The sequence below is a fragment of the Gasterosteus aculeatus genome, chromosome 13, assembly GCF_964276395.1.
Source record: "Gasterosteus aculeatus chromosome 13, fGasAcu3.hap1.1, whole genome shotgun sequence".
In the NCBI taxonomy this organism is placed as follows: Eukaryota; Metazoa; Chordata; class Actinopteri; order Perciformes; family Gasterosteidae; genus Gasterosteus; species Gasterosteus aculeatus.
This window is the reverse complement of record NC_135701.1, coordinates 7,368,841-7,396,171: the sequence shown is the minus strand read 5'-3', so window position 1 is coordinate 7,396,171 and position 27,331 is coordinate 7,368,841. Positions and strand designations below refer to the sequence as shown.

The window sequence follows — 27,331 nt, the reverse complement described above, 5'->3', positions numbered from 1 at the left end:
CATGTCGGTGTATGCATGCATGTGTGCATATCTACGTTGGGGTATGTGAGTATATGTGTATGTATATTGATTATGGATGGTTGATTTTTAATGTATGTATGAAAACCAATAAAAACTTTGATCACAAAAAAAAACCCCGGAGAGCGTGGCCGCATGCGGCTCCTCACGGGAGAGCTTTATTTTGGAGGTCTTTCTCCCCGGCTGTCCCCGCTCATAATGGAGCAGATTGGATTGCTGGCGGATGAGGGCGCTTCACCGCCATTAGAAACACACGCATAGACACACGCGCGCGCACGCACACACACACTGACTCTCAGCTACGTAGCGCGTGTAGCTCTGGAAGTGGGTAGATGATGGACTGAGTTGCAGATAAGACCAAAAATATTCAGCAGGAAAGCGACACAGAGCCGATTACTCGATGGTCGGATGCTCTGGAAAGCCCGATCGCGCCGATCAGACTGGACCGGGCAGGCTGCAGTGAAGAGGCGCAGGACTTTTCGGGCTTGTTTCTCGGGCTGGCCATCAGATGAAGTTGTGAAAAGTCGACCAGCAGTGTCTTTGTGGCGTTTTAAGCGCAAGACTTCAAAAATAAGTAAGTACATCTGTGTGCGGTTTCTCTTGAAGCGCGCAGTACTCGTTTTATTGTAGCCTACCCATAAACAACCTCCAGAAAACTGCACGCGTTACGCACGAGCATGGAAACTTGAAATAATTAAAAAATGATTTGCATTACATTTGTTTTTTTTCAGTTTTTTGGGGCTCAGGCTGATGGTTGCAAAATATCTTTGTGCGAGCATAAATATTTAGTGTGCCGCGAGTACTGCGAGCTTTACTGACGCTCGCAGTACTGTGACATAAACTTGTGTGGTTGGTCCGGTATTCTGCTGCAGCCGCTCAGGAGGTGACAGCCATGTACCCCGAAGAGCGCACTGATAGCCATGTTATCCCAAAGGGGGGAATACAAACATCTGTCCGGGTTAGAGACGCGTTTGACATGCTGGGCTCATAGAAACCTTGGAATAAAAGTGTACAGCTGGAACATAGTGTTTCTTGTTGGATGCACAGATGGACGTCATCATAGACCCACGCTCCCCTTAAGTGAACATGATGGAACATTGTTTATTTTACACTAGGAGTGCCACCATAGAGATGATGAATTTTCTTTCTTTTTTAACTGTTTTAATCTGTTTTTTAGCAAACGTGGAAGTGTTAATGAGTTTCCAGACGTCATGATGCCTTTAACTTGCTGATATAGTGTCATCAACAGCCCAAAACATAAAGGACTTCATGTCTGCATTTTCTTCCTGTTGTAGTTTGTGAAGAAAAAGGTTTTACTGCACCATTAGGAACCATTACCTTTTCTTTTCCCAAGTTCTTCCTCTGTTGTTTCTCCACATTGTTGCCTTTATCCAAATCCTATCAAACATCGCTATGTAATCCTTTGGGATTTGGATTGTTTCAAATTTAGAAATAATAAACAATCCCGGAGACTGTGAGACATTGTAAATATCACATACCAATTTCCCTTTCCCTTTCCCGTCTGGGTGGGTGATACACACTAAATACGAAAAAAAAAAAAGCTGCGCCATATTCAATATGTTTACTGTTTCACCAGATAGAGAGAAAAAAGCACATTGCTTAATGGCAGCCATTACCGCAGCCTCCAGGTAGCTGATGCAGACTAACAGACCAGGCGAGTTCAAAGACACATTGCAGTTCCATCATTTTCTCTCTCTGCGTCTGCTAAACTCCCACATTCAGCATTAAGTACAGCTGTTATGTTCTGACGCACTCAGGAAAACCATTAGATTTTACTCACAAATTCAGTCATGCTGGTTGTCTGGATGTGTGTGTGTGTGTGTGTGTGTGTGTGTGTGTGTGTGTGTGTGTGTGTGTGTGTGTGAGCTATACAGCAGGATTTAGGGCAAATTAAGAAGTTTGGTTTCTGAACGTCTAGATTAAGACTTTTCCCATTGTTCAACTCTAAGCACTGGATGTGTATAATTTATTTGAACCTAATTGGTTCACGCGTGAATGTCCATTCTTTAAAGTTCTGTTTGAATTCTCTCTGAAAAGACCAACGGAGACAAAAGCAAGATCGTTGTGCTGGTGTCAAGCAGAGGAGACAACAAAGACAAAAAAGTTTGAGAGAGCAATTATTTGAAAAATCTTTGTCAGACTGTTGCATGCCCGTGCGTGCAGACACGCACACACACACAGAGCGCAGCATACGGCAAAGCCCACCGTTTTCTCCAAAGTTACATTTTCAGATCTGTGCAGCACACTCTCTCTCTCTCTCTCCGTTACTGCTGGACCCAGGCTCTTCTTTGCACTTTCTACCTTTCTTGTTCTCGCTCCGATACACACACTTGATTTAACACACACACGCCTGCATGCACGTAAATGCACACGCCCAGCTTTCACTTGGCTAACGCACACAGAGACACGCACACAGACACACAGAGTAGCGGGATTCGCAGATGTGTGTCCTGCTTCCAGTGCAGCTTATGCTCATGCCAGTGTGCTGACTCTGAGTTTTCCACTCTCCCCCTCTCTCTCTCTCTCTCTCTCTCTCTCTCTCTCCCTCCCTCTCCCTCCCTCTCTCTCTCTCTCTCTCTCTCTCTCTCCCTCCCTCTCTCTCTCTCTCTCTTCTGAAATAAGAGTAGGAGACATTCGAGCACTTCCAGTAGCCAGATCTGAATGCCTGAGCGCGCTCACAGGGACACGGGTGAAAAGTGTGTACTGTGTATGCATGTAGGCCCATACCATAACCCACAGGCACACATCCATACTCCTCCCACCACGGGTCAAGGCATTTATGTGAATTTACCAGTAACAGTTGGAGGTCTGCGGGAAGCAGCTGGCTTGAGCTGCAAGCTTTCTGCCTCCCGTTGCCTGTGTGGACTCTTCCTCACCAGTTTCTGGTCTGACGTGCAGACTCATGTTGAAGTCTGTGGTATGTTTACTCCCAGTTTGTTTATTTTAAAGGAAGAGGTGATAGTGGTGGAGGGGAAGGTCGAGGGTAGAAATTCTATTGATGCATGATTCTTGTGTAATTATTGGGAGACCAAGCGGTGGACCTTGGACAGCTTTGCGAATATTTTTGAAATGATCATAACGATGTTGAGTATTTTTTGCAACAATATTTTTTAAGTAATGTTTAATGTGTATCACGCAGCCATGAAACCCTGCCTTGTTGAGGCAGTGATTGATATGCTCTATTGGTTCATTGATTGGTGCTTGGAGGTCTATGGGCGTACAATCAAGGAAAGGCTTTATGATTGTATCGATTTGTCGAAGTCATGGTTATTACACAAAGCTCTTTTTATGTTGGCACTTTTGGTTTGCGGTTTTAACCACCATTTTTAAATCACAGCCTCTCTTGTCAAAACACAACGCACAATTTACACAATAAGATCAGATGAGATTCTTTTTATGGCCGACACACACGGTTCATCTGGTCTGACGCTGCTGTGCCCAATCTGAAACTTTGACTTACTTCTACTGGTCGTCTTTGATTTTTCAGCATTAGTCTTGACAACAACAAAAGTGTTATTTTGTGAAAACAATCATTTATCTTGACATTGTGAAAGCAATAAAGGCCTCAATGTAGTTTTTTCAAGGGTGGCATTTTGCCCCGCAAATCAGAAAAGATCATATTCTAAGTAAAGTACCTTTTATATCCAGATGATTTGGGGAGAAAAAACAGAAAGCACGAATAACAGTTTTTTGACTGTTAATACACGTCTTTGAAAACAGTTGTCTTGCTGCTTTGTTAAGCTCTATTATTACTGAAACAGGTGTGATAACCTGTGGTTGCTTTTAGTATACAGCAGCGTTTGTAGTTTAGATTATCTTTGTTTAACTTCTTCTTTTCCCTCATTCCTGGATAAATCAGGCGCTGAATGGATATTATTAATATAAAGGCTTGGCAAGTAGTTCGGTCATTGGTTCCGAAGCAATTAACAGGGGTCATATTGAATTGATTAATACCATCCTTTAATTTGTCTCCAACCCTCAATTACCCCTGCAGTTAGGCACTTGGAGACTCAGGGCACGAGCACATTTGTAGTGAGAGACAGTAATGAATGAAAGATAGGGAATAAAATAGATAATGAAGAGTTGATGGTGAGCGCTCTAATGTAAGGCATTCAATTCATATTAATTAATTCAAACACTTGATACATTTAGCTGCCGGTCTTGCAGTGACTTATGGGAGAACATCGGTGAAGGGGTTTTTAAGGCCCCTCAGGCAAACCTCAGGCAAAACCTATTCTATGACACATTCTGAAAGAGGAGTTGCAGAATTAAATCAATTCCTATGCATGTCTAGGCGACAACATAGGATCTAAAAAGTGAAATGCAGATGGTGTTCAATTACTAAATTAGAGTATATTGCAATAAAGAAAGGTTCTTTTGGGCTTGGTTGAGATTGGGTTGTGAGTGAGATGTTGCTACTGTATGTTCACTGTTCATAAAAGCTAATTGTAACAATATTTTGCCTAAAAATATCTTTAGCAGCTTTTGATTATTAGCTCCGCCCTATCATACGACTTCTGGCTGCAAAAAACAAAAGATTGGCTAAAATGCCAAATGGACTGCTCTGTCTGCTTTGATGCATTCATTTCACGGTTTTGTGTTTTCGATTGGATACTTTTATCTCGGAGAGCTAGAAATAGCGCAGTGTGTAAGAGTCTTCACTATAGACGTAACTGCAATATCCTTATAAAGATCTTTCTGCAGCGTCTGACTCCCTCTGAGGAGCTCTGTCCTGGTTGTTTTTACCAGTGGTTGTTTTTTATCAGTGGTACATCTGCCAGAGCTCTCTGTCTACCTTGCATTTAATTTCCTCTCGCCTCCACTCGGGAGGCCAACGCGGCTTTCTGACATCACTGGAAGGTTTGCAAAGGCATGGTGGGGCATAAAGAAAGAGAATGATTAAAGGCTAATGTTGATTATCCCAACCTTTTTGACGCAAGCCAACACACTTTTCTATAATCGTGTTAATGAATTTCCATGCCTACTTCACACTAGGTAAACATCTTGACGGATGATCATTTCTAGATTGCTTTTGAACTTTATCTGGATGTTAAGTAAATACCCTGTGGGGTATATTTATAACTGTTTGCTGAGTCTGTGCATGCATGGTTAAGGTCCGACAAACAGGTTGGATGTATTTTCCTTGAAATCCCTCATTGGGCCCATGTGTTAACAGTCTTCTTGTTCACAGAAAGAATATAACAATATCATAGATGATAACAGGTCATTTCAGAAATACCGGACAATATTCTTTCCTTGCACTATAAAAGCAGCATGCATCTCTTAATTACCTTATACACTTGGTCTTGTAATAAATTAGAAATGCAAGTAAAGCTGTTAATTATTCATTTTCCAAAAGAAGTTTCACCTCAGTGTCCCCAGACACGTCTACAGACAAAGGTAGTGTCCACCAGCTGTGCAGAGCGATGATGAATGTGGGATGAAGACAGAATAGCAGAGTCACAGAAATCACTCCCCAGTCTTTCCGCTTTTTCTTTGGAAGAACCGTAAGATAAACTTTGGCTTACAACATCAATCTGTGTGTGTGTGTGTGTGTGTGTGTGTGCAAGGGGGGTGGGGGCTTTTCTTCTACAGCTATAGACGGGCGAACGCAGAGATGATGTGACCTCTCACCCCATAACCTTTTATTTCCTTTGGCTTCAACCTCACACCATAACCCCATCTACTCCTAGAACCTCCTCCCTCGTTTGACAGCTCCCTTTGTCCACAAACACAGATGATCAATGGAGAATTGGGGAAACATGGGACGGGCGTGCTGCTGATGGGGGGGGGTGCCAAATCAAGATGTGTGTGTATTTTAGGGCAGAGGTAGTGGCAGGAGGTTTGAACACCGAGGCCTTAAATGTTTACCAAGGAACCCCAGGAGGCCTGAGCCGAGCCTCCCTCTTTTTTGATTGGCCGTGGTGGCCTTCTCGCGAGTCTTTGAGCTCGCATTGGCCCAGTGGAGGAGTGGAATGGGGGAGAAACATGCAGGAGATGAAAAGGCACCAGCCGTGCCAGAGAACGAAGGACTGAGACTAATATTGGGATTAACATGAGGCCGCATATTGGAGTGGAGGGACTGTTTGACCCCACCTGTCATAATACTTTAAAGAAAATCTGTTTCAAAAGTGCTGATAAGAAGGCCGTTGAGTTCACTGTGATGATGGCTCTTTAGCTTGTGAAGAGGTGTTTTAAATCAGGATTCCAGAATGACAGATCACCACAATGAGAGTGTCTGACAGGATCTGATGAGCAATAATTGATCGTAAATGGAAGATTTTAGACGGCCCAGATGCACCCGGTGTCATTCATTCTTGCATAACTATAACTTGGCCCGTTATAGCTACTGATATTTGGACTTTGTCCACACACACAGTCACTCAGACACACACACTAAATTGAGAAATATGTTACACTTTTAAGTAGAATATACTCTCAAGTCCAGTTTTACAAATTAAGTAGCACCATTTTGCAAAGATGTCGATTATCTTTACGTTGCATAGTTTTAGTTGTAGTTGCTTTTTGCACTGTCGGTCATTTTCCAAGCTGCATATCCTTCATGCCGGGTCGCAGTGGGGCTGTAGTCAATCCCAGCAAACGACGGGGTACACCCTGGACTGGTCACCAGTCAATCACCGGGCTCACACGGAAACAAACAACCACTCACACCTTTTAGAGTCACCAATTAATCTAATCCCCGGAGCCCCGGATGTTTTTGACTGTGGGAGGAAGTCGGAGTACCTGAAGAGAAGCCGCGCAGACACCACGTCTTATTCTTATTTTCAACAACTACCGGTGTTTTGATATGTGGTGTTTTAATAACGCTCATGTGAACTTTGCGCATGCCTTTCAAATATGCATTGATGTGCCACTTGGTCTGGCAAAGCTCTAGCCAAGCTTGTCAGCCTTAAATAAACGTGCCTGAGCTGGCTTCATTGCCAGTAGTTGTACTCTACATACGAGAATGTTGTGAAATAGTCAGTTTGGCGTACTATTTTCTAGGCAGAGCTAAATGTTTTCCATATGAAAAAAAAAGAACTGAAGAATTTCATAAGCGCTATAACTTACTGTCAGAATACCTCAGAAGAATAATAATATGGCCACAGTTGCACTGAAAAACACAGCCTCAACGTTTTGGTTTGCTGGCTGCTAGGCAGCTGTAAATAGCCGCGGGTGCGGACAGAAGGTTTTGCCTATATTTAGAGGTTGGACTTCACTTGAGAGTTGGCAAGGACAACTTATTGACAACAGTTCCTCTCAGTTTTTATATGTGAGAACATATCAATAGTTTTAGTTAGGTAGGTGGCTGACCCAGCAGTCGGAACACTCAACTCAAAGTTAGGGACTAGCTGAACATGTTTGCTTATTGAGCAGCTAAAAAGTCCAAGAAAAGTTTAAAAAAAAGGGGAAATTGGATTTTTCACATGTGCAGCAAACGTGACGGATGATAATGTTTCCACTTATCTCTTGGATGTCTGGATGAGCAAAGGTTTGCCAATCATTTCCCCAACATCACAGGCCGTATGGAAGAAGCGGCCATTTTGTTTGGGAGCAGGTTTTTTTGCAACCTCAAGTAACTTGAGACAGAAACAACATTTGACAATTAACATCGGTGTACAACTAAAAACACAACAAGTTCAAAGCTGTAAAACAAAACCACAGAAACTCTGAGACCGGACAATGCTTTGGTAGCATGATGTCAATCACAACCTAGCCCCGCCCTAATGCATGCGTTGCTCTGTTGTCTATTTTAATCTAAATGGAACAATTTACTAAATGACCACCCTACTGTATTGAAGAAGACTTAAAACTAAAGATTGAGACCATTAACTCATGTTTATCATGTTCCACATCGGCTTCGACTTTCAGGAAAGGAGTCAGGCGCCGTCCGCATCTACCTAAGAGGGGATAATGTGTCATGTTGCGTTCACAGCTTGTTTCTGCTGCCCCCAAGTTGCCATCAGAATCCATACAGGTTTAATATTACCACGTGCGTTGTTGCGTGTAAGCATTTTATTAATCACTATTTATAAACCACGGTTGTGTAACGTGGACTAGAGCAACAGTTCAAAATATTTTCGGCCTTACCCCGGAGGAACAGCACGCTCGTTTCAACCTACAAATGCTGCGGCACCAATCAGACATGATAATTAATTCTTTTTTATTCCCTGTCCCGTGTTCGGGTTCACATACACCAGCTGAAGCTAAATGGCAGTGGTACCGACCCACAATTTAATGCTCCCAGAGCACAGAGCAAGAAAGAGAGAAAAAACAGGGAGCGAGCCAGAGAGTAGCGAGGAAAGGAGGCGTTTTTTCACATGGGCATGTCATCATTGAGTTCAACTGATAATTATATTCACTGTGTCCCTGTCCCTTGCTCACTCTGCCCTCTGTGTCTCTCTCTCTCTCTCTCTCCAGCATCATGGCCGCCTTGTCCTCCAATCTCCTACTCCTTCTCCTTATGTCCTCCCTGGATTGGCTGTCCACTCCGGGAAATGGCTTCTTCATGGCCCGGCACGACGTGACGTCACCAGGTAGGCTTATTTGTTTCTTTTCAAATGGGAAAAACAAGCAGAGGAAACCGACTGATGCGAGGCAATAATCATCCTTCAGCTTATTAAGCGCTCTCCATGGTGTTCATCGGACACTAACACGTGATCCAGGTCTTGCGAGCAGCGCGCTGTTGACACTCGTTATCATGTCTGATGTCAGACACCAGTTGCAGCACGCCGTGTTTGCTCGGGATACATGTGGAAAGGTTCAGCGTTGAGCAAACGCCGCTCTTTCCTGGTTTGGCTTGTCAAACAGCCTGGTGATCAATAGTGCGAGGGTAAATATACGGTCGGAACTTCGCTGTCAAAGTCCAGGGACGGGACGGCGCAGGACGTTCAGCCAGCCGGTGCAGCTGCCACTGAACCGTCTGAAATAATAAGGTGAAAGAATGCTGCGTCTGAGCTAACAGGCCAAACAAGCAGATTTGCATATGATTTACCACTTGAAATCCATCGGGCGGCCAAGATGTCCTTTACCGCTTGACATCCACAATTGACTCTTGCTTACAAAACTGAGGATAAATAGCCTGGTGGTGATTCGGCAACTTCTTAATAATAATAATAGTTGGAGCTGAATCAGTGTGCAGCTCCGCCGAAAATAATTTAGATGCTAGAACTTCATGATTTAGAGAAGTTTCAGCTCCAAAGAAGGAATTAATACTGCTGTTGACTTTGCTAAGTCCTGTCTTTAACCTTTGAAACATTGCTGTGTGGCTGTTGAGTTCTGCTACAGAGCTTTACTGGGGATGACACTTTTGACAGCAACCGTTTTCAATAAAAACCTTTCCTATTTTTCATGGACAAGGTCCAGTTTGCTTGATGCTATGCGAATGATTCCTACCTACAAATCCAAAGAATGGACAATCAGCAGGAATGTCTTTGTATTTAAATGGTTCATTAGGGTGAAGATTACATAAACAAATGTAGTCAACGGCTTATCAGCCTTGTGACGTCAATTAGATGAAATCACACATAAAGTAGAGCTGAAACAAATCCAGAATTACATTGATTAAATCATTTGTCAAGTTAAGATACAAATTAATATATAACTATAACTTGGCGCTTCATAGCCTCTGATACTTGGAATTCGTACACACACGCAACACCAGTCACTCAGACACACACACACACACACAGTCACTCAGACACACACACACACACACACACACAGTCACTCAGACACACACACACACACACACACACAGTCACACACACTTAGCTTATGACTGCACGTTGCTGTTGAACTCAAATGAGAAATATATTACGCTTTGTAATTTGTAGAATATACTAAGTACAGTTTTACAAACATACTTACTTACTAAACTTTTGCAAAGGTGTGTGTGTGTGTGTGTGTGTGTGCGCGCGTCTACTCATTGCCATTCGTAGATGGCGTTAGATGGGGAGCTCAGAAATCTCCAAACATCTGTGCCTGGCTGGTCGACACAGCACCTGCAGCCAGCACGGAGAGCACGCGTGTTCCCCGGAGGAGCGGCTGTGTGATATGGCTCCGATGGAGGCCTCGTGCACTTGATCCCTGGCTCCTCCTGTCCACGTGCCCTCGGGCCCAAATGGCTTTGCAGTGCTTAAATGCGTTTGTCAAATCGCATCTTCACGCCTGTATCTTTGTGAGACTTTTATTAAAGATTTATCACTATGCTCCTGAAAATGTACTCGGGCCATGTACAGGATTTGTGTCAGCCCTTCATTTGCATCTGTACTCCCTTTCTGCACGAATGAGCCCTTTAATTGGATGCACAGAAATTGATATTTAATGTAGTTTTATCTGGTGCGTGGCTCAAAGAGGAGCCCGTTGTTCCTGACTTTCTCGTCACTCTCTAGCTGTACGTGAGTCGTCTCCTATTCCTAACTCAATGGTTATGTCGCTTAAACCCAACGTCAGGTTAAGACGGAAGTATATTTTGAAAAGACACTATGCATGTAACGACAAAAAGTGGTACCGCGTCCAAGCGGATTCTAGATCACGATGTTGAGAGTTGGGTGTGTCAACCTGTGGTCAGGGAGAAAAGGCTCATTTTCTAATGTGTTATTCTGCTAAACTTACATAACGTCCCTGAGCCGGACAATGAACCACAATCTATACAAGACAAATGTTTCGTCTTGCCTTTTTCGTTTTTTTGGGGGTTTAGTGAAAACCAGCTGGGAATTTGGCCAATTCCTCTTGTCTTCCTCTGCCTCGTCCAGACGGTCTTTACCCTCCTTTTGCTGCCATTATTCATGTTGTGTATTAACTGGTGCAGGACTCACTCGGCCCATCAAGTCCATTGTGTACTCTGTATCTTTGCCGGCTGCATCGATCGGGGAATCAGGGAATGAGTCAAAGCTTCACCAGTTGGGGAAAATAAATGACTCAGTGGACTGATGTGGCACTGAAGTTTGGGAACATTGGTTCAATTATTGTGTGCCGTGAACATATTGTTCTTTGTACTCTGCTGCTTTAAGTGCCTTTCCGAGCGGGAAAAAACCTCGTCTCAGACATTGTGGTTTTCAAACAACTGCCCTTCTTTGCTAGTACATTCTTTTAAGTCATTGACTGACGTGATGTCTGCTTGAACATGCTGTAAGCTAAAGCTAAATGTAGTTTTCGACGTCTATCATAAGTTCTTTGTTATTGTTAAGCGCTTTGAGAGAGAGTCTTTCTCAAGTATTTGGGAGTTTATTTAAGGATAGCTTTTATTTAAGAGAGAATAACGCCTCAAAATGGGAGTTTCACAATAATATACTCCAACAAACATGTTGCAACATGTGAAAACTAGAGCAAATGTTACAGTAAAAAAGTAATATCCTAATTCAATATAAAAATATTTTTATGATATTTGCACAAAAAAGGAACAATTAGAGGGCGTAATATAGAACAGATTGGTCTTTCTGGCTTGAAATGAGTAAAGTAAAGTTCAGAGCTCCACGTCTCTGCCCTTGGGCCTTTTGGCGTTGTACTCGTTTACAGCCTGGAGCCAATATCTATATCTCTAACTTCAAGCTACTTTTCTGATAAGCTCTCAGACAAACTGCCAATTTGTTTTTTACAGGTCCAACTCCTTAAAACCTTTTTACAATGGCCTCCTTTTTTCCTGGACAACCGTTAAAACATCTTTAAACACAAAGCTGACAGCATGAGCAAACACACGCAGCCTGTGCCTTTTCTCCAGCCTGACGCACGCTTTCTACCCTTCAAACAGCCCATCTATGACCCACCGCTCTTTTTCGCGGATACATCTAGGTTGCGGAAATTCCTCAATCTTGTTGAGTGCAAGCGAGTAACCCAAGACATTGTATTTTGGGCTTGTTTTACACCATTTTTTTGGTGTGTTGTTATTTTTTTTCTGCAGCATTTGTGTGTCCGCTGTGGAGCCGGCCGCATAACAGGCCCAGAGTAGCGGTTTGGAGCGGTTTCGTATCTATTTAAAGCCTTGCCAAAGCGGTTGTAGCCACTGGTAGTCGTTTGTCTCGAGCTGTACTCGTGCACACACTGTCCTTTTCCCTCTCCCAAAACCTTTCCTCGAGCATCCGTTGGTCTCAGGAGGACTGCCTTTCGAACCCATGATGTCTGATGAGGTGGTAACCAGCGGTTAAGAGTTTAGAGGGTGGGTCCGCCTGATTAGTACACACAATCTAAGGTTACATCTACTTCAAATACGAGCAGTGGGTGTGTTTGCTCTGTGCGGCGAAGTCGGGGGCCTTTGCTTGAGATGGGTCTGAAGTTGGAGCCTCCAACAAGCTCCGACGGCAACGTTCTGCATGTAGGGAACAAAAGCTAAGTGCAGCTCTTTAACTGCATGGCAGACTGATATGAAACAATACAGGCCAACGTGAAACCATAAATGCGTACTATTGTTATTTATGTAATGTGTGTGAAATACAAACAGTTTGCCCTAGTGGTGTAACGAAGCCTTCACTGAAAGTTTGATGCGTTCAATATCATATTCTATTGAAAATAATACAGTTTTTTCAAACACTTGAATTTTAAGAAATACTCATCATTATATAACTCAAAATCAGAGTGTTCAGATTGTGATGGAAAGTACAGTCCCATTTTTTTAGAACATGAATCCCAGGAACACTTGTTCAGAAAGATAATGTAAGTAAAAAAAAAGCCTCTTAATAGGTGATTGCTTTGAGTGAAAAAATGTCAGGTGTCTTTCTGAAACGGTGATGTCCCACCTCGGTGTGAGACCGCACAGTCGCCGGGTGAATTTAACACGTTGCTTAGTCCCGTGTGAAAGCGCCTCGACAGCCTGCTGAAAGTGTCGAAGCTCGCCGAATAGAATAGGTCAGAAAATACGACGAAAGGTCAGAAATAGGTCAGAAAATACGACGAAAACCGAAAGGTGGAGAGATTGTGCCATTGGTATTTACAGGTGTCCAAGCTCGGACGTTATATGACATAACTAAAGTCATCAATGGGCCGTAATGACATTAGGGGAGATTAACATCATTAGTTCAGGCCCACAAATTGCTGGGAGAAGGAAAAGCTGACGGGTTCCCTGCATGGTCAAACACATCAGATTGTTTCTGGAAGACTTCAAAGCCATGAACGCCGATGGGAATCATGAGGATCAGATCATGGCAACTCCTCACTCTGAGCTCCTGAACGTAAAGAAGGAAGAGAGAGCCAGAAAGCCAGAGGTCCTGTTGTGCAACTGGGAGAAAAGGCGGGATGTCTTTGAGGAATCGGACAATGGAACTGTGATGTTTTCTGTCGGTGGAGGTTCAGTGCGTCAGGTCGTGTGAAGCGGTTTCTGCATGTTGGTAGTTATTTATACCACCGGTTTGCGTTGCCTTGTTTGTTTATTGTTGCAGCCTCTCACCTTTCTCCCTCTCCCTTCTGGCCCACTTCTTGCTCTTTCCGGCTTCCTCCATGCCCCCCCCCCCGACTAAACATTTAACCTCCACTCATAAGGGCAATTGGTAGTGGTTTTAAAATAAATGACACATAAATAGAACACAGAGGCGCAGGGTTGTTGGCTTGATTAAACTCACCTGGTCTTCCAAGCCTTTAGGGCTGCTCCACGTGGCACGTTGCTTTCAATTGGCAGAACCTTGCATGTTTTTTGTCCCATTTTCTTTGGTTAGCTTGCGACACTGACTAAAGATGAGTTTGGGTAGCTGGTGAACGAGCCCTCCGACTCGATTCGATGGGAGGAGAGCCGATGGATACTGGCCGACTTCAGTTAGTGGTGCAGCTGTAAGTCCCAGCGACACAGACTCCAATGCAGCACCATATTTCCTCCTAGTCTGTTAATTTTCCCTTCTTCTCATCGTCCAGGACACGTTCCCCTGTGGAAAAACTGAAAAGAGCTAAATACACAATGTTTTTGCCTTTTATGCGTTAGCGTAATAGAAGAAGAGGTTACATTTCCCTGTTAAATTGAGACTTCCAGGGGATATTCAGCTGTGTGTGCCTCGTAATTGTGTTTACGCTGGCAGAGTACGAGTCGAGGGTCAACTGACTGAGGACAACAGGTTCTACTGTTCTTTTCAAGCTGAGGGCAATTCAAATCAATTACGTGCTAATAGCACGATGAAGAGACACTCAATGTCCATGCAGCTAGGGTTAATGTTTATGTGCATTTTTTTGCTGTTTTTTGACAGTGAGAAACGCATAAAATCACTTTGTAATCAGTTATCAGTTTAATGTATTTACTTTAAACAGCTCTGTGCCACAGTGGAGTTTCTCTGATGGTGCCAGAGGGAGGTGGGATATAATCAATTGAAGGTGTAATACTTTTTTACACTTTTTTAAATTGTGTTTCATCCAAAATTTGATCTCTGAGTGTGTCTGCCAATCCTCTCGGCTCAGCTCTGTTCTGTAAATATTTAGTGAACTGAATGACACACAGAGTGACAATGAAGCACCTCCAGGGTCTGACATGTCTCCAAATAAACCAGTTTATGACTGACTGCAAAATATCAACAGTACCCTGCAGTAAGAAAACGGCTAGATTTGCACATTCTCTCTTTCCGTCTGTTGCCATCTGGGACTCTCTTCCTTCTCCCTCTTACTTCTTACTCATCTCTCTCCTCTTAGCATCCCCTTTAACGCTTTAATGACCTCAACACTACAGCTTTAATCTGCAAGTGAGCTGGAAAAGTAATAATTCAAAGCCCGATCGCCTCCTTCCCTACACGCTTCTTACGTCCCTCGAGCATTTCACAACAAGGTAACTGACGCACCTTTCTCCCCGTATGTATGCTGCTGTCTGCCAGCCGGTCCAAAGGCTGGAAGAAGAGGGCTTTATTCATTTTAGTGCATTTTAAACCTTAATGGCTGAAGCCGATTTGGAGGTGGATAAGTGCTTTCCTAGCTCCCTTGTACGGACTGATGAAGACAGGACGTGAAGCTAAGAGCTGTTTATCAGTCCCAGACAAACACGGCCCTCAAGGGCCGACCGACAAATATAGACAGACAGGATGAGCACACGCGCAATTAAGTTTCTTCTTAGAGACGAAAGCTTTCAACTGCTGATCATTTTATGGCAGCTGGCAGGCACGGGCAGGATTTAGCTTTCCATTGCTGAAAGGGGTGATGTATTAGTAGAAAATGTGGAGCGAGGCCCTGCAACAAAATTACCAGGCAGGACTTTGCCCCGTGGCCTTTGAGCCAGTCACAACTTGAAGAGTTCAGAGTTATTTCTTTTTATCTTTTTTTACAGAAATCCCCAGGTTTAAGCATTGTCATATCAGAGTAGAGTGAGCGAATGAGAGGACAGGATTAGAAAATGAGTGTTAAGGAGACGCTGGGAGAAAGGTGAGAATTTTGATACTCCAGGTGTTGCCGCACAGCTTTTTACCCCTTGTAAACCTTGACTTTTCCCAGCAGAGCCCCATTCTTTATGAGGACGTTTTAAAACAATCGCTGTGCAAGGCTGCATGTGACAATAAGTGTGAGTTGCCTGAAATATTACCTTACCGTGAGACCCATTTAACCCAAAGACCTTCATATCAGAGGCGTTATTTCACCTATTATGTAATCGGTCCTGCTGTAGTGCTAAGCACTCCTTCGCATCCAGTGTCAGCAGTACGCTCTTTGATGGTCGCAGCTGGAATTTGTTGAATGGGGGAGGGGAGGCCCAGATGAAATAGCAAAGCTCTGGGAGCCAAGACGGACGGTGAAGGGAGGGAAGGTGGGAAGCGGGGAAGGAGGGTTGGGAGCTCCAGGCCCAATGCCGTGGGAATGCAATGAATCGTGAGGCTGTAATGGCGTCAAACAGAAAGTAACAAAAGTAGGTTGGGCTTCTTTGTTCAGGGGTTTTGTCGCTGTGGTGGGTGGTAGATGTTAACTTGGGATGCATGCTAGCCGGTTGTGTGTCTTTGTGCAAATATCGTCTGCATGCACATACGTAGCGTGTATTCAACCCCTTGAAGATTTAGCAGCAGTCAGTGGGTCTATGTGGAGATAATTCTTGTTTAAAAAAACTCCAAAAAAACATTGCTTGAAGGCGCCCTGCATTTGTACGGCATTGCTGAAGTCTGTCTTTTAATTCTCAGTCCCTGTGTTGTGAAGCATGTTTATGTTCCGGAGTCCGGCGTGTGATTTATGCTGCAGCGAGCGCTGGAGAGGAGCGAGTGGAGCCGAAATCGATGATACCTTCACGAGGCTTATTTATGATTGCAGCTAACCCTGGGACTCTCTTGGATGAATGTGACAATAGCCTCCGAAGGTGGCATGGGGATCGGTGATGAAAAGCGACAGGGTGCAGAGGGAGAGGTGAACGGGGCTGAGTCAGCGGGGGGCAGATGAGAAATGGTCAATGGGTGCAGGAGTGGATTGAGTTAAAAGGGTTTAAAGGCACAGGGACTGAGCTTTGGTGCAGCCTATAACTGTCTTTCAACAGGTTGATTTTCTACCCACAGATTTTGCAGGGAGTTGAAATTCATTTTAGAGTAACACAAGATGCAGACTGCAATTTAGCCTCGTCTCCCACCAGCAGAGAGAGTTGTCCCCGCTGCAGGGCAACCATCTCATGGCGGCTGGATACTAGTACAGGAAACTCTTAACGTCCATGACTGAAAATGATGCTAATGCAATGCACTGTGTACATCCAATTATGTTAATAGAGAGGAATACAATTTTGGCCTTGTGTGTTGGAAGATATATTCAAATATCATTTAGATTGTGTTGCAGCTCACTTGCTAGTGTGACATGTTGTTGCATCGATACATTAAAAAAAAACAGTGATTTGATTGCAGACTTGTTTGTCCCGCCTCTGATCCTCTACCCTTCCTTCTCTTGCTGCCTTCTAGCTCCCCCGGAACCTCACATCACCGAGTGCATATCAAGAGACCAGGCCACATTCCAATGTTGGTGGAGTCCGGGCAACTTCCACAACCTGTCCTCTCCTGGAGCGCTCAGACTCTTCTACATTAAGTAAGAGTGAGTGCGGCAGCCACAGTGTCTTTTTTTTTTCTTCGGATCAGTGTGCGCATATGTGAGTTTACCGCAAAGTGTGACTGTCTTGTCTTCCCTTTCTTCCATCCTCGTTTCCCTCCCTCAGTTCGCTTGCTAGCGAATGGAAAGAGTGTCCGAAGTACGTCCATCCGAATCGGGAGTGCTTCTTCGACAACAACCACACGTCCATTTGGATCCCTTACTGCATGCAGCTTCGCGGCCAGAACAACGTCACCTATTACAACGAGGAGGACTGTTTCAGGGTGGAGAACATCGGTTGGTAAAAACATTTGTGCATGTATAAACATTTTTACGAGGCGTCCAAATAGATTTGGGTAATTCTACTTCAATTCCACACTAATATTTTGCAAAGCACGTTTTGGCAAAACAATTTTCTTCCACAGCATGTAGAAGTAGCTGCGCTGATCATTGTCAAAGCTTGCTCAGTGAATCATTCAAATGGCGAGAAACGTACGCTGTGGGACGACAGAAAATGGCCCTGCTCGTATAATGGATCACTTTTTGCGGCTGCGTATCAAGTAAAACGGCAAATGTCACATGCCTGTCAATATCAGATAGGCAGTGTTTACACAGTGAATGTTTTGTCTGATGGCCTTTATTTGGCAGGGACTGTACCACATCCTGAGAGATACTGTGGTGTCACATGATATTTGTAATATCTTTGCTGATTAGTCTTCAGGCGGAGAAACGTTTGTTCATTATCTCTCCGGGTGTGCGCACATTGATTATCTGCATGTTGTTATAGCTAACATTTGGACGTTGCCCTCCGCTGAACCCACAGCAGGGAGCTGCGTAGCGATGTTTGATGCTCAGGGATAATATCCGTAACCTAAAGTTTAGTTTCGGGTACCCAAGAAATATTCACTTGTATTCAATAAATTTGCATTAAATCTACTTCGAATATTCGGTCACAGTGACTTTTCCTCCTGCTGCCTCAGGCCAAAATATGGAATATTTATTATTTTAATCTAAGCCAACTGCCATGAATTCTTTGAGACACACACTTAATATTAGGGATCTTGTTGCTTCACATCTAGTTTCACCCTCAAACCAATCTTGTTTAGCCCCACAGCTGGAAAGACCTAGACTATTATTATAATTATTATTTAGCCTGTTTATTTAACTAAACAAAAAGTACCGTGGAGTATAATGTATAAAAAATGTAACTTCTATTATCCTATTTTAATTTTAATTTCAAAATGTTTTCATATTTGGCCCATGATACTAACATACGGACACTATAGGCGACGTCCACTAAACCGTAGACGTTTACAGTTTATTTGTTCTTCTGCACATAATTAAGTGCCTTCAAAGCGTCGTTTGATATTCAATTTTCATTAACATGATATATTCAAATGTGAAACTGACCTTTACCCTTTCTGTGGCAGTACGTCCTGACCCACCAGTGTCTCTAAACTGGACCCTGCTCAATATAAGTCCCTCGGGGCTAAACTATGATGTCATGGTCAACTGGGAGGCCCCGCCCTCTGCCGACGTCAAGACCGGCTGGATGCGCATTGAATACGAGATCCAGTACAGGGCGGGAAATACCACAAAATGGGACGCGGTAAGTCTTCTCTTCACTTGCTCCCAAATGATTCCCTCTCCCCCCTGTTGCTTTCTCAGACGCACATAGTGGTAACACATGAGAACGCGCAACTTAAAACTTCTCAAAAAAAGGCCTGTGTGCGCAGGCACAAGCCGACACATGCAAGCACTCATGGGCTCTCTTTAGAGTAAATCGTAGGCCGGTCAAACAGACGCGGTGTCGTGTTTCCTTTCCCCTCCCCCTCCCCTGAACTTGTGAGGCTAAAATGCAGTGTAGCTTTGTTGGCGAGGCAGTGGAAGCCAGAGCAAAGGCCTCTGGGAAAACACAGCCTCTCTAAAGGAAGTGAAGGGAGGGATCTGTAGGTCAGAGGCCATGGGACCTTGCACAGGCTCGTATTCAGTAATGTGGGGCGATCCAGTCTGACAAATGCTGCATGGGAAACTTTTTTAAAGCCTTCCATAATGATAGTAGGTCCTCTGTTCAATGCATCTAAAATAAACCCAACTATTTCACTTTTGGTCAAAGTTATATTTTTTAAAAACTAAACCTTTACGTCTTCTTTCCTGATAAATAAAAGATGAAGCCTTTTCTGATTACATAACATACTTTTTTTAATGTTTACATTCCTCAGCTGTGTTTTGATTCTCTCTCTGTTCCTCGTGTCTTTTTGCACGTTAGTTGGAGATGCAGAGGCAAACCCAGCAGACAATCTTCGGTCTCCACGTAGGAAAAGAGTACGAAGTGCACATCCGCTGCAGGATGCGGAGCTTCGTCAGGTTTGGAGAGTTCAGCGACCCCATCTTCATTCAAGTGATCTCCAGCAAAGGTGAGTAGTAATTTGTTGTTGTGTCCGGTTTGGGTCAGACAGATGGAGTGAACAAGAAGCCTTGTCGTCTAGATCGTGATGATGATGATGACGACGGGATGTGTTTCATGCTGTCTTGCAGGGTCTACCTTCCCGCTCACCCTGGTTCTTGTTTTCGGGATTACGGGCGTCCTCATACTGGTCATGCTGATTGTTTCCTCGCAGCAGCGAAGGTAGGAGCTTTCTCACTCGTTCATGCATTTAAACCAATAGTGTGGATGCCACATTCAAACCTCTAATACGTAACGCTGACAGTTATGAGGGGGGAGAGAGATGTTCGGGAAAAAACATCCTGGGAACCAATTATATTTCTTCCCACCGTTACAGATTGATGATGATTCTGTTGCCGCCGGTTCCTGCACCCAAAATTAAAGGCATCGATCCAGAGCTGTTGAAGGTACATTTATGTCTGTGTTGTTATATCGGTTGTGGCGCAGGGTGTAGAGAGGGTGTGCTCGGAACCACAAGGTTGGTGGTTTGAGTCCCGGCTGCCCCATGTCACATGTCCCATGTCGAAGTGTCCCTGAGCAAGACACCTAACCCCTAATTGCGCCCCGGGCAAAATGTGAGGGCCATGGGTTAAAAATGTAATGTAAGTCGCTTTGGATAAAAGCGTCAGCTAAATGACCTGTAATGTAATGTTATTATTCTGCTTCGTCTGGGATTCCTCTCACACATGCTCAACCCTCCCCGACACATTGGCATACCAGTGGCATACCATTATCCACCGGAGAGGCCCTGACAAGTTTCAGCTGGAAAATGTATGCATTCATGTTATGTATTGTATTTTCACGTCAATTAATTGAATTGCTCTGAGAGTCAGACTAAAATACAACGTTGCAAAAATATGTCAAAGAATTCCATGCAGCCAATAAATGGTATTTTTTTAATTCAATAAAGTAGTTATATTAAGTGTAGTATTAACTGTATTACAGTTTTGATGAAGATGAACAGACAAAGCTAGGCTTCAGTCGGCCGAGGCCTATTCGGCCTCCTAATCATCACACCACTTATTATCCCTTTCCCGTCCTGTTTTTCATCTTTTTCATCAAATAGAGGCATAAACAATTTGAAAGCACACAGGTGCTCTGGTTTGCGTGTAAGTAAATGAGGACAAGAGCACACGGGGTAACGTAGTGAAGAGGCTTTTAGTCCAGCATTGTGTTGTGGGTGTGTTATCGACAGAGGATGCGGGACGCATTTACCAGGCTGCCAGTGTGCTGTTTACAAAAGTCCCTCTCCCCTGGACACCGGGGGGAAGAGTACTTGTAGGAATAAATACAACAACGAGGCTGCTATTTCATGCTTAAATGTGAAACACAATGCGCCAGCGCCGAAGTGGGATTCATCTTTGGCCCGGGAGGAGGGTCAGGGGGGGCGTCGTGCCTCTAACCGGCCCACCTGAGTTAACAATCTATTATACTGGAGATTAAAAAAATACAGTTATAGTTATGACCTGCTTATTCACAATGTATTTTAGCACATGACAAGCCTGCAAAACAAAGCTTGTACCTGTCTTAAAATAGACAGGGACCAAGTGAGACAAAACAACATAATGGCGACTCGTCCGCCTTCACAGGCTCATTGTTTATTTGGCTCATGCAGACTTGAACTTCTGTTATATTCTGATGTAAGCTCTTTACTCAGGTGATCATAGAGTGGTCGGTCATTTGTGCATATTGTCTTAAAGTATCATGAACATTTGATCATCACAGGTTTTCTTTTTTGCAAAAATCCCAAATACAATGTTAAAATCCCATAGGTGTTTTTCCTGGAACCAGTGCAAAGCTAAGTCCTATGGCTGGCCTACGGACATTATAATGCACATGTATGCATTATTTAAGTGCTAATTTAACTAAAAAAGCTAATTGCGTCTACATTTTCCCTTGTTGTCTCAGGTGTTTTCAAATGTAAATAGCAGAACAGTTTGACATTTAATTTTCTCGCCATGGTCGTCTGAACAGCGGACCATATTCAAATGCAATACAAACAATGTAACCGTATTATATATTTGTGCGAGCAGAATATAAGCAGCATTTATTAAGCATTTGCAAATTAAAATTAAAACCGCATTTGGCATTTCATTTCCAAAGACTTGACCTTCAGAACACTGGGCAATATTCAAATGTCAATGTGAATGGGAAGAATGAAAAAGCAATCCAAACAATGTTACCTTGTTTTCCAATTGTGCAAGCAGTATTCAATGTCACAATTAGAAATTAATGAATTCATTGGTCCTGATTGCCACATGCAGAAAGGGAAGCTGCACGATCTGAATTTCAGCTCCACCGGTGGAGGTCTGGGCGGCCCACCGACTTACGCAACAGATTTCTACCAAGATGAGCTGTGGGTGGAGTTCATCGAGGTGGACGCTGAGGATGCAGGCACTGGGGAGAAGGAGGACAACCAGGGCTCAGACACCCAAAGGCTCCTGGACGTTCCCCAACCCATTAGCCACCACATGAACATCGGCTTCTCCAATGCCGTGAGGTATACTGTGCAGATGTCACGCACGGAAAACACTTGCCCGCCGCTAAATGCTGTGCATATGTGAAATGTTCTTTTCCGCTCCCTCGCAGCTTCCCTGACAGTGACTCGGGCCGGGCGAGCTGTTATGACCCAGATGTGCCGGACCAGGACACGCTGATGGCCACCTTGCTGCCGGGCCAACCCGAGGACGGAGAGGTGAAAACATCCCCGGCTCCAGAGAGGCTCCTCATCCGTACCCAAACCGCAGGGCCCCAGACTTGGTTCAACACAGACTTCTACGCCCAAGTCAGCAACGTGATGCCCACCGGCGGGGTGGTGCTGTCTCCTGGCCAGCAACTTAGAATCCAGGAGAGCACCTCTGGCACAGAGGAGGAACCGCAACAGGGAAAAGAGCACAAAGGCAGCGAGGACAGCGAGGAAGAAAAGGAGAAGGAGGAGCAGTTCCAGCTGCTCGTAGTGGATCCCGAAGGAGGCAGGCAGGCTGCAGAGAGCAACACCCCGCAGATGTTTGCCCCGCCTAGCTCCCCTATCCCTGGCGAGGGTTATCAAACCATACTCCCTCAGCCAGCGGAGACTGAACCTGCAGCCACGGCAGAGGACGGCCAATCCCCTTACATTCTTCCGGACTCTCCCCAATCCCAGGTCTTTGCACGAGTTGCGGACTACACGGTGGTACAGGAGTTGAACAGTCAGCACAGTCTGCTCCTCAACCCGCCTCCCCGCCAGTCTCCCCCTGCCTGCCGGCCACAGCACCCGCTCAAAGCCCTGCCCAGCATGCCTGGGGGGTACATCACCCCAGACCTGCTGGGGAGCCTCTCCCCGTGAAGATGCCGACGCCATCGGGCCTTTTAGGTGTAAGAATGATCGACCAGGACGTCCCACGCAGTCGCGAGAGCCTGTTTCTCACTGATTCCCGCTGCAAACCAAATAACTCGTAGCCCACCTTGCGGATGATTGAGCGCAGGTGTTTGTTTTTTTGTTGTTTTTTTTAGACGAGAAAAAACACCATCGATCAGTTTGGTCCATTGAACTGAACCACCGCAAACCAAATTACACACTTTGCTCGATTCGCCTGACGCGCGCGCGCAGGTAAAAGGCCGATACTGTGATCGTAACACGTCAAAAAGCATTAGCTCGCTGCTGAAGTGGATCGCATTAGCTAATATCGTTAAGAGCAATGGCATTGTTGAAGTCTTAATCTCACAGACAGATGTCAGGGTGTGTAGCGAGAGGAGACAAGCACATTCTGGCCGCCTTTTTTTTCCGCAGCGCTCTGAGAAGAAGCCGCTGTTGATGCCTCTTGCTGGTAGAGATGCTTCGTCGCTCAATTGTGGCTTAGTTTTTCTCTTTATCTCGTTGTGTCCTAATCAGTAATTAGTAAAAAGTAGACATCTGTCCTAAAATACAGTATAAAAAAAACACTACTATGGAGTTTTACCGTTCATTCCTGGCTCCATTTTGTTTAATGCTGGCCATGCTTGGCCAAATTTAGATTATATGATGTCAAGATATTTTTCTCTATTTTTCTACCGCCACAATAGTGTTTAAAAGAATAACTACTTTCAACAACTGAAAAAGTAACATTCAGTATAAATGCAGACACACACTCAGTGATTAGTATACAGCTATATCATCAATATTATATATTAAATGAAGGAAATCACTGACGAATAAAAGGGAATTTCAAAATAAACGTATTCATGTAATGCGTTAAATATTATGGAATGATTAAAATGGCCCAGCATTGAGCTACTCATTCTACTTCATCCACCCACAAGCACTGACTCGTCCGTATTTAGAGGAACCTCGTCAGATTCATTCGCAGCCGGTAGCCGCTCGGCTCAAACAGCGCTGCGGTACCCCGAACAAGTGCCTTGCTTAAGGGCACATTGATGTAGCTGTTTAGTAGAAGGGAAGACAAACAGACACACCTGTTGCATTTCATCCTGTGATAGCAGCAACCTGTATAACCAGCAGCCACCCGCGGTGGCTCGACTGGAACCTCAATGAGCGAGCTCTCTCCCGGGGAGCCGTATTCTTCTCGCGTTGCACTGCTATTGCAGACGGCAACTGGAACAAGTAGAACGACTGTGAAAGTAGGTAAGAGCTGCAGTAAGCTAACATTTTATACGTATTATCTGCCGAGTACACGGCGTAACAACCTGTGCCTATTGATAGTGTTATTCGCTTTGCCATCTGTGTGCCATGGCATGATTATGTGATTAGGATTTATGCCTTATTGTACTATGTGTAGATGAATAGGTGTAAAGCCTCGACTAAACTAAAAAACCTACACATACACTAGCACAGCATACACACACACGCACTACAAGTTTACCGTAATTGTTATTTAATTTAGCCTTCATGACAAGATCACGGCTGTGTTTTGTCAAAGCTAATAGTTTCCTTTTGTAACCGTTTTGGTGTCAGATCGCTCTCGTAAAACTGAGCACAATTTCAATAACCAAAAATGTTGATCAGGGCTGGTGATGACAGACTTTGAGTTCCACGTTCTGGATTAATAGAGTATTTCTTTGCTAGAAGACATGGTATACGTGCACAGTTATGTATTGATTACTTTACCTCACATACTTTTATTAGAGAAATCAAAAACTGGGGAAAAAGAATCTGTTGCTTAGTCAATATTTAGTCGCAATAGATTGTAATGTACGGTAGATAGATAGATTGAGATAGATTGTAATGTACGGTAGATAGATAGATTGAGATAGATTGTAATGTACGGTAGATAGATAGATTGAGATAGATTGTAATGTGAGGCAACAGTCAACACCATCTGTCAAGGTTCTCCTCATATACATTTTCCTTCTCACCATAGAGGCTTTGACAACAGACCGCAGCCAACGCAGCAGCGCAGCGTAATGTACACAAAAGCTATGGAAGCTTTGGCTCGTAGAGGTTACCCAATGTCTTTATGATGGAGGAAAAACATTGAATCCCCATTACGGCAAGTACACAAACGATTTAAAAGGATTGTTATTGAATAACGTCAAGGCAGCCTTAGAATGAACTCGTCCCAACAAAACATATTTCAGCACGCCAACGGAAATGCGTCACGTTGCCCTGGATTCATCCTTGAGATAAGTAGGCTAAGCGGATAGAATAGGTCTTTTGTAATGGACAATCCCATAATGAAGAGAGACAAGGCAAGAGCCACCAAACGACTTTAGAAAATAGTAAACTGTGAACGTTAAGAGATATGGGCCATTTCTCTACCCTCAGTCTGTGTTCTGTCGTTGCAGCCTTGAGTCGAGGATGCCAGCCAGCCAATGCTGTTGCAGAAATGTCTTAATATATTCACACACAAAAAATTCTAACTATATATATCTGTATGTATATTTTTATTACGTTATTACTGTTACTAATCCAAATATATTGCTGCTCGGTACATGTATCACTGTGTCGCCTGGTGATAAAAACATAATTGGATGATGCTGGTATCTGAGGGCGGTCTGCCGCCTGGGGGAAGTGGGAAAGCACGATTTGGTTCAGGTATTTGTTCCATTGTAATTGTGAATGTTTCGGAACTGGAATATGCAATCACAACGTTGAGGGGAAATTGGCAAGAACAAGAGAAAGTTACATCACTGAAAGATGTATATTTTTAAAAACTAACAAACAGCGCAGGATATAAATCAGGAGGTGTATGGCTTTTATTTTAAGGCTTACTGTACAAGTGTGTACTACATTGTGTTTGCCAGTACAAAACGGGCTCTTTATCAACCTAGTGTAAAAGTTTGCGAGTATTTCTAGCTTATAAATGTTACAGACACTTTAGAGCAAGCACTTTGTACGCAAACACATATATTGATATATGAATTAGTATTCTGATTTGGGGTTTTGGACTGAATCAAGTCCAAAACTTTACATTATCGTGTCGTTGTTTTTATTCTGCACAATAATCAGACAATGTGGAAACTTCAATAAGCTTTGTGTCCGAGTTAATAAGAGTTAATGGGACATATTTTATGCTACCAGATTGCCTGAATTATGTTCATCAATGGAGTATTTAATGTTTGCTGTAAGATTTCTGGATACCAGGAGCAGGTAGACTTTCATGACGTCAGAGTGAAATAGTTACACTGTAAAATAACACCTTGCAGTTGTCTGACTTTGTGATTTCAGCATTTTTTATTATCTGACTGCGATTGAAGGGGCTACAGTGTTTTATTTGGGCCTCTTCGTTTTTTTTTTGTTCTTTGCATTGGTTGCAGGCTGGCTTTAGTCACTCTGTGAAAGCCTGGAAGTCATCTTGAGAGCTTGAATTTGTACTGGTTGAAACTCTTCATTCTTGAGTTCCCCGTCTGACATTTTTTGGGTTGCCGGCAAAATGTTTTAATTCATGACTTGAGTGCAGCTGCTGGCTTTTTTATGACAATGTTCAGTGGCTCCCCTCTCTGTTTTCTACCCGTGTGCTATTTATTGGCGTGCTTACAGTCCTCAGATCATCCGCCCACTCAGCTGACCACAGCGAGTGGGGCAGCTTGAGTATCGTGTGCGCTGTTATTCTCCAACGTGTGGCGTCCAAGCTTGTAAAGCAAATATTCTCCTTGTCAGAGTTTGGAAACGGCTGCATTGCGGTTTGTGTGTGTGTGTGTGTGTTAGTTCGCATCGGCTTCATTCTTTTCCCCATATTCTCAGAACCTGTGCATCTTGGAGCCACTGTCGCTGTCTTTTGGCTGCAGTTAAACTCGAGGCCCGAGAAATGTGTTGATCTTTGATGATTTGTATTTTTCTGTTGTTTCCCGTTGAGCCTCTCTGGTGTTGTATGTGTGATTGATGAGCTTTCAACAAGTTACACAATAAACATATATACAGCATCTTGATCATCGTGTGCATGGTATTTCTTTGACACCCGTTGTGTTACCGGCTTAGTCCACTTGTATTCATGCGTCACAGGTGCGTTATTCTCTCAGCACGCGTTCATGACTTTGTTTTGTTGTTTTGTGTTTGTAAAAACAACAAAAGTGAATTTCATCCTGTATTTATGTACATGTATGTATTTTGATGGTGGAAGACCTTAGTTGAAAGCACCCAATCTTGCCTATGCAGTTTTAATAGACCTAGAAATTGGACCCAGTAACCAAACCAATTATGTAATGTTATTGTGGCAAAATAAGAGTAAATGAGACCAATTATGTTGGTTATCCAGACTACTTACACTGATTTAGAACAGAATTCTGTAGTGATTGTTTTTTTATTTGAAATGTAACTCGTAGAACAAAGGATCTCCTCATCCAACTGCCAACTGTGGCGTTGAAAGGACACAAGCAGCATTCAGCAAAGTAAAATTCATATCTGCACAGACGGAAACGTACAGCCCACTGAGCCCTGAAATCTTGAATGCAAAAAGAGTTGTGTGTGTGACAAAAAGGAGTGCATCTGTG

The 27,331-nt window shown here is 43.8% G+C and overlaps 1 protein-coding gene across 4 annotated transcripts; it reads left to right on the top strand.

Moving 5' to 3' along the window:
• The first annotated feature begins 224 nt into the window (after nt 1–224).
• Nucleotides 225–26,770, top strand: ghra (growth hormone receptor a). 4 transcript variants are annotated; one of them, XM_040195976.2, is made up of 10 exons: nt 225–592; nt 8,461–8,576; nt 16,857–16,980; nt 17,108–17,277; nt 18,411–18,589; nt 19,250–19,397; nt 19,519–19,609; nt 19,764–19,833; nt 21,691–21,926; nt 22,016–26,770. In XM_040195976.2, the coding sequence occupies exons 2-10, from the start codon at nt 8,465–8,467 to the stop codon at nt 22,749–22,751; spliced, it is 1,866 nt and encodes a 621-aa protein (XP_040051910.2). In that variant the 5' UTR covers nt 225–592; nt 8,461–8,464; the 3' UTR covers nt 22,752–26,770. The 4 variants fall into 4 exon arrangements, with proteins under 4 accessions (XP_040051910.2, XP_077943750.1, XP_040051911.2 ...); XM_078087624.1 differs by having other exon boundaries at nt 268–592; nt 16,857–16,986; XM_040195977.2 differs by lacking the exons at nt 225–592; nt 8,461–8,576 and adding an exon at nt 15,714–15,835.
• The last annotated feature ends 561 nt before the right edge of the window (nt 26,771–27,331 follow it).